At 25.8% G+C, this 8465-nt stretch overlaps 1 protein-coding gene across 1 annotated transcript in view; it reads right to left on the bottom strand.

Moving 5' to 3' along the window:
- The window catches only part of LOC117167521 (endothelin-converting enzyme homolog), a 44664-nt gene extending 36762 nt beyond the window's left edge, over nt 1–7902 (bottom strand). The window contains exons 1-3 of the mRNA XM_033352523.1: nt 7818–7902; nt 5648–5717; nt 5478–5575 (exon numbers count right to left, since the gene is read on the bottom strand). Of these exons, the coding sequence (XP_033208414.1) occupies nt 5478–5575; nt 5648–5717; nt 7818–7902 (253 nt within the window). The remainder of the gene's footprint in view (nt 1–5477; nt 5576–5647; nt 5718–7817) is intronic.
- Nucleotides 7903–8465: the final 563 nt, after the last annotated feature.

Here is an 8465-nt window from a genome sequence, read left to right as displayed (position 1 = left end):
AATTTGAGACAAAGCTGAGGGAGGGAAAAGGAGGGGAGTTGGCGAGAAAGTGTTTGATGGAGGTAGAAGAGAGGAGAGGGAGGGCGATCGAATTAACGAGGTAGGAAGAAGAAAAGAGGCAGTTCTTTAATGATAGAGAAATAGAAGACGGGACTGGAGTAAACTATAAAGAATTGGAAAAAAGAGAGAGGGAAAGACAATTAACAGAAAGGTGGGGGGGAGCGATTGAGGAATCAAAATACAGTAAATGGTATAAGATGATAAAAAAGGAAGGGATGCCAAAGTATTTAGAAAAGGGATGGGGAGAGAGAAGGTGGACCAGAATAGCAAGATTTAGACTGGGAAACGAGGTAAGGGAGGGGATGTACTGGGAAAAAGAAGAGAACAGAATGTGTAGAATATGTGAATGGGAGGAGGAAACATGGGAGCATGTATGGGAAGGATGTAGGAGAGGAATGGAAGATAAAGGAAGCTGGCAAGAAAATGTGGTTAAGATTCTAGACGAAGATGGATTAGGAGAAGAATGGACGAAGGAGTTAGAGGGTGCTAGAGGAGCAAATGAGGGAGAATGAAAGAATGCACGTGAAAAAGGTAAATGGGAGTATAAAAAAGTGAAAGAAAAAGGAAACTGAAGTCGCTTAGATTAGAAGCGTGAAAATTGTAAGTAATGGTGAAGTAAAAGTTAAGTAGACTAAGATGCGCTTGCGTTCTCATGCTCTCTCTATCGCTTGCACTCTCGCTTTCGTTCGCTCGCTCACTCGCTTGCTAACAAGTCCTAAATTGCGCTATCGCAGGAAATAAAAATAAGGAACTAGATATAAGACTTTATGTAAATAGTTGTAAATAATTGTATATATATATAGAAAGGATAAGATTGTAAAAAATATATAGATTTAAACGGAAAGATAGTAAGGAATGGGTCATGTAAACCCTTAGAGGGCACATTATGAATAAAGAAGAAGAATTCAATTTTTATCGATTCAAATAATGCGGGTTCGGCGACTGACAAATGAGTCGAAAGTTATTTTTAAATTAGTCAATTTGAATCACTTATAAGATCAGCTATTTTAAATTATCTACTCTGCTAAAGTTTTAAGTAAAGAAGTTAAATTTTCAAAAAAACGTGGAATAACTACTTTTTTCAATTAATAAAATTAATTTTTAACAAAACTAAAAAATTAAAAATTAAATGTTGAATTTTCAAAAAAAGAGATAAACTTTCAATGAAACTGATAAATCCTTGGCCAAAAAAATGACTTTTTAACAGAGGAATTTGACTTTCAACCAAGTAGTGGAATCTTCAAACAAAAAAGATAAATTTTCAAACCAAAAAACTTATTTTTAACAAAACATGTAAAATTTCCACCAAATAGGTGATTTTTTTACAAAAAAAATAATTCATCAACGAAAAGAATAAATTTTGAGCAAAGTAGTTAAACTTTCCGTCAAGCAGTCGACATTTTATCCAAAAAATAAGTGTTTTCTACCAAGTAGATTAATTGTATACCCAAAACTCGAATTTTTAACAAAATACCAAAATTTAGAAACAAAAATTTAAATTTTCATTTTTACAAAACTGATTCTCAGTAAAAAAAGTTCAAATTTTATCCAAGTATTTAAGTTTTCAACCAAAAAAAGAATAATTTTAAAGAAAATACGAGAATTTTCAAGCTAACAGATGAATTTTTAATTATCTAATAAATGAATATCTAACCAAAAGAATGCATTTTTTAAAAGTATTTCAATTTCTAACCAAGGAGTAGAATTTTTAACCAAAAAAGATCATTTTTCAGCCAAGAAGAAATACTTCCTACCAATAAAGACGAATTGTTAACAAAATACATGAATTTTTCACTGCAAAGTTAAATTTTCAATTAAAGAAGAATAATTTTTACTTTTTGAAAACTGATTCTCAAGAAAATAGTTCTACTCTTATCCAAGTAGCTCAATTTTCTACCAAAAAAGATCAATTTTGAACCAAGAAGATTATTTTTCTACTAAAACACAAATTATCCACAAAATACAAAATTTTATAAGAAAAAAGATCAATTTTCAACAAAACAGATGTATAATTATTAAAGAAAATAATTAATTTTTTTAAGTAGTTTAATTGTCAACTAAGTAGTGGAATTCTTAACCAAAAAAAGAACATTTTCAACGAAGAAGAAAAACTTTTTATCTAAAAGATGAATATTCAACTAAATACAAAAATTTTGACTGAAGAAGTAGAATTTTCAACCAAAACATAGTCAAAATTTCAAATTTAAAAGATTAATTTTAAATGATATAATCTGCCAAATTAATCAATTAAATCAGTCATTTTTATTTATCTAATCCGTAACCTTTACCGTGTTAATCAGTCAATCATGGTCTATTTTAATCATTGATTAAATTATTATTATAGCAGACAAATCAGTCACTTTTACTGACTGAAAATCAGACATTTAAAGTGGTTATTTGATTCAGTCAACTATATTAACAGATTCATCTCTTGAAACTACTGGTTCGCCAGTAGACATGACTGATTTTTCAATCAAAGCATGCTCGATTAATAGAAGCAATTCATTTGTGACTGATTCAAATTTATACTGTATAATCTCATCGTTTTATGTCATTCCTTTATGAAAAAAATTAACAAAATGTACAAAAATTTGGATATAGTTAATCTAAAATGTTTATGCAAAAGAATTTTTTATGCATGGGCAGTGGGGTAAGAATGAAACTAGCAGGACAGACGGGACGTTATAATGAGTAAAAGACATATTTATTTAAAAAAGACTACCTAACAGAAACTTTGAGGCAAATGCCTATGTCAAGTTCAATAAGAAAACTTTGAAATTACCTACGAAGAACCGCATTATAAATTAAAATGAAAGTACGCACTTTATTTTCGCGAACTATAAGAAACACGAAGTTGTAGCAAAACTTCTATCATTAAATGATATAGATAGAGAGCGGATTAGAGTTATTTTAAAGTTAGCTGTCGAGCGCCACTCAATAATTTCGCATTTTAAAACGTTTGAAATTTAAGAAAAATGTATCAAATTATTTTGAATTAAAAGCGTTCTAATTTAAAACATTCCGAACAGGTAAAATTTTGGAAAAATGGCAATATTTCATATAAAATAAAATAAATTGAACTTGCATCATTTCGGAATAAAAGTGTTTAAAACTGGATAAATCTTTATTAAAACATTTTTTAAACAGAAGGTTTCAAAATACAAAATCTTCAAACTAAAGTTTTCAGATTTAGACAATTCCTTAAGGAAGAATTTGTCATTCTCTTATTTCTAATTTAAAACGTTAAAAATGAAATGTTTTCTGATTAAAAATTTCAAAAATAAATTAGTTAAAATTCAGTGGAATGAAATTGTATTATTTCTGATTGCAAGCATTTAAATTGGAATAATTTCGAAGTCAAAGCGTTTGATTTTTAACACATTTAAATGTAAAACGATTAAATTCTAACGGTTTGAAATTAAAAACTAAATTGATTATTTCAAAATTGAAGCTTGTTAGATTCTAGAAATCTAAATTTTTATTAAATTAATACAATTGTAATTTGACATAAAAATTGATTAGACAAGTTATTCTGAAATCAAAAAATAAATTCACTTTTATTTTTACCGTTGAAAATGGAAAAATTGAAAAAAAATGTAAGTTATAAACCTTTAAAATTAAATTATTCGAAAAAAATATTTCGAAAGTTAAAGTAATTTTAAGTGGAGAACATTTAACAAAAAAAATGATGTACTTCAAAAACTTGAAACTTAAACAAATCCGAACGACATCTGAAACTAAAAAAAAATCAGTCGCAAAGTATACTGTCATTAAAACTTTTTTGTGCTCAAACCCATACAAATTTTTATTACAAATGTAATAGTTTAGAAATGAATCATTTTCAAATCGTCAATTACGGTTTTCGAAGTTCGACCATTTTAATTTCAATCGCAAAATTTAAACTACTTAAATTACTTAAAGTAAATTTATATCTGTTAGAAATTAAGAATTCTTAAAATTTCAATTATACTTTTCGAAATTTAATCGTCGCTAAATATTTAAGTTTTCATCTATAAAGAACATTTTTTTAACCAATTTTTGGAATTATCAGCTAAAAAATAATTTTTAACAAAAATGGAACAGTTCTATTTTTATTTTTAAAAACTCATACATTTTTAAACAAAAAAAAATGAATTTTCTTCATGTAACATATTTTTTCTACTAAAAAATATCAATATTCACATTAAAAAAATGCACTGTCAATTTCAAAAACTAATGTTTAGCAAAATAGGTAAATTGTTTACCAAATAGTGGAAATTTTAACAAAAAAAAAAGATTAATTTTGAATTAAATAGTTTTATTTTAAACTAAAAAATATATATCGTTAACTAAAAATGGAATATTTAATTTTGCAGTTAACCAAAATTTTAAAAAATTTCAGCAAAATAGTTTTCTTTTAAAGCAAAGTGATAAATTTTGTAATTAAATGATCAGGCTTGAACTAAAATGATAAATTTTTTATAGAAAAGCTGAATTTTTAAACAGGAAAATTCATTTTTAACCAAAGAATTAGAATTTTTAACTAAAAATCAAATATTTAAGTTTTAACTAAAAAAAAAAAAGAATTGTCTGACAAAACAAGAACGAAATTTGAACAGATTCGTTGAATCATAGACCAAAGAAGATTAGTCTTCAACCACCAAGTGTAGTTGTAACTAAAAAATGTTAATTTGTAGCAAATGAAATGAATTTATAACCAAGAAAGATTTTATCGTGAAAAAAATCAAACAAATTGTTACATTTTTAAGTCGAAAAGACAAACTTTCTACAAAACAGTTAAATTTTCAGAACGAAAATAAGAATTTTGAATAAAAAAGTTTCTTTTCCGCCAAATTTTCAATCTAATAATAAAATTATTAACCAGAACAAATTAATTCTCAACTAAAATAAATTAGTAAATTTTTTAGTAAAAATAAATCATTTTCAACCGAAAATAGTTGGATTTTCTTGTTAGGTTTGCATTGAAGTTGGAAAACGTGTTAAAGGGGAAAAGAGGGGAATAGGGAAAAGTCTGTAACGCCTGCAATAAACAATTGGGAAGTGATAGGTGGTTATATAGACTGAAGAACAATATTTTAGATAAAAATTGAAGTTCATTCCTAATATTTTTTAAATTATTAGCTTGGGAAACTGGAAATTTTTTCGAGAAAATAAAGATAATTTTCCACTTTACACACTCATATTTTCATGATTCAAATAATTATAAAATTTGACTTTTTACATAGAATATAAATAAAATATTTTTTCATAAAATTTGTTTGTGTAAGATCATTTGGAAGTAATTACTAATTGAATCAGTATATTTTTACAAACTATGGGAGAATTTTTTTAGCTGTATCAATTAGTAGATTTTCACTAACACTTAATTATATTTTACTAATTCAAAGAGTAGGAAATTAAAATTGTAAATTACTTACGCAACATTATGAGAAGGAAGATTGCTAACGATAAAGCAACAATAACGAAAATGAGTGAAGTTTCAAATAGACCACATTTCTTCCTTTTTGTTTTGAAACTGAAAAAATCAGACTGAATACAATTTTGCCTGTGAATTAAAAATCAAATTTATATTAATTTTTTTCCTTACTAAGTCCTTCTAGATTTTACAGACACTAAATTCTTTTCACTGCCAATGGAATATACAGATTGTGAGTCGACTGAAAAAAATCGTTTTTAATTTTTAATTCCTAGTATTTTATGATAATGCATAATACTAAATTGGCTAATATTAGCCCACTTATATTACTGTGGACATAAATTATTACAAATGCAGCATACAATGTAAAGACCGCTTAGTTCTGGAGTCTTTGACCCTCTTTACAATAAATTGTACAATCAATATAATAATTTCAATTTTATATGAATAAAGAAAAGAGTACATCAAAAATTAGTTTTCAGCTTTCGGAGCTAAGATTCCGAAAAAACAATATCTGCTAGCAACAGATATAATAAAATTATGCTTAGGATATAACAAAAAATGTTTCCTGAACCAAAAAGAATCGATTGACCTATGATACTGATTCTCTAAGGCACATTAGAACCAAAAAATATTTATAAGAAAATTTTAAACTTTATGGAATTAATGTTTTTGATCATCATTGACAAATTCCACAATATCGAACATTCCTAATTCTTTGATTCCATTTTGAAGGACTTTTTCTCTTGAATTCTTCTCATTGAATATATTATAGAAAGCGTAAAATTTGTTAAAAAATTTTAACAATTTTCGCAGTCTTTGAAAATTTTAGATTGAAGGGTTAACCATTTTCATAAAGATTTTTTAAAATTAGATCATAAAATCCTAAATGCAAAATCTGTTTTATTTTTCATGTGCCGTATTTTAAATTAAACTGGATTTTTTTATTTCAAGAATTCAAGAAAGAAATCGATTTTACTTAAAGATTTTTTGGGGAACACAATAATTTTATTAATAATAATAATAATAAATTATTATTATTTTATTTTACTTTGCTTTATCGAAGCAGTTAAATTTTAAAGCAAAAAACACGAATTTTTTTAGCAAGAAGCATACTATTTTCGAAAACATTTTCTTTTATTCAAGTAACTTCTTAAGCCTTTAGAATTTGACGTTAGTGTATAAAAAATATTCCCGGAACAAAAAAGAATCGATTGTGACCTATGCTAGCAATGCATACGACAAGCAAATAATAAAATTATCAATAAAGCCTGGAAGTAAATAAATAATTTAAATGAAATCGTGCAAAAATTTAATCAATTCTTCCATTTTGAGAAACAAATTTTTGATATGTTTTATAATAAAAATATATTTATGAGAGAAGTTACAAGATCATACAATTAATGTTTTTGACCATTATTGTATTTTTTCTGATTAAACAAATTATACATACTGCATAATTTTTAACTTTTTAAAGAACTTTCGCAGTTTTTGCCAATTTGAGACCTTCAAAAGAATTCAAAAGAATCACAATCATTATGATTTCAACAATTTCTAGTTGCATCTTATCCTTTTTTCATAAAAATGATGAAAGCATACCAAAATAATAAATAAAAAAGCACATGAGACATTAGGTAAATATTCAACTAAATAAATTAAAATAAATTCATTTTGCGTATCATAATAACATTACTGATTATGCCATTTAAAATAAAATAAGGTTTTTTTAATGAAAAACTTTTAAAACTCACAAAAAAACATTTATTAATGTTTTTTGCAATTAATTTTTTCTTACTATCGTTTAAAACAATTTATTCAACACTTTTTTTAAATTCAATAACTGCATTTAAACATTTTTTACTTTTTTTAAAAATTAGAGGCAGATGAATTACAGGAAACGTTTTTCCCCAAAAATAAACCATGATTGATTGAAAGTAAACCATTTTTTTTAATTTGCAAAAATCGACGGTAAGAAACATTTTAATTGCAAAAAAAATGTTTTTTTTGTAAGACGTGACTGATAATATGATTTCAATTCCTAAAATCAAAGAAAACATTTTTTAAAGTCAACTGATGTTTAACACAACTACCTTAATAAAAAACTCAAATTTGGTGATTTTTAACCATTTTTTCCACATTTCATCTGTTAAATGAAATTGGTAGTTTTTTAATTTAATTATTTTACGAAAGTAGGAAGCGGCTTTAACTTAAAGAATTTGTGAGGAATAAAATAATTCTAATAATAGTCATAATACATTATTTTTAGACTCGTGATAAAAATAGAATGTACGGATGTACAACCGGAAATAAAAATAGATATAGAGTTTATACATATACTTACCGCGCTGGTTGTTCATGCTGAATGGCCCACTGACCGGATCGAACTGACGACACTGAACAACCTCGAGGGACAAGCAGGTGTCCATGCATTCACATTTTCCTGTGATGTCAGTGGTTCCCTGAGACCAATCATCATAATCATCATAACTTATCAATCACTCTAATATAATAAAAATAACCCCAAAAACTCCTTCTGCCTATAATCGTATCTTTACCTCCACCTCCGTATTTCATTGAGGAAAAGAGAAAAAGGCACGTCGCACCTGTGATGGAATAATTAAATTGAATATAAATAATTATAATAAATTATTAAGTATAATCCATAACTGCTTGCAGCTAATATACTTTATTCGAAAAATGAAGTTAGTTCGCCCAGATTCTTTTGTTTTTTATCTTATTTTATTTTTTTAAATATATTTTATTGAAATATAAAGTTCATTGAAATTCATTTTGAATAATTTAAATTGTAAAAACAAAATGAAATTCATAATAGAAAAATAATATTTTTGAAATAAATATATTTACGTTTTACTTTATATGTTTCTTTAAATTTCTTTTAATTTTAACATGGGTTTGAATATTTGAGAAAAAAGCAAAAAGTATTAACCCTTTTGATAAATATGTGATATTAGTTTCAATAAAAAATTTA

This window comes from Belonocnema kinseyi, chromosome 2 (assembly GCF_010883055.1).
Source record: "Belonocnema kinseyi isolate 2016_QV_RU_SX_M_011 chromosome 2, B_treatae_v1, whole genome shotgun sequence".
In the NCBI taxonomy this organism is placed as follows: domain Eukaryota; kingdom Metazoa; phylum Arthropoda; class Insecta; order Hymenoptera; family Cynipidae; genus Belonocnema; species Belonocnema kinseyi.
The sequence above is the reverse complement of the archived record's forward strand: the minus strand, read 5'-3'. Positions and strand labels throughout refer to the sequence as shown.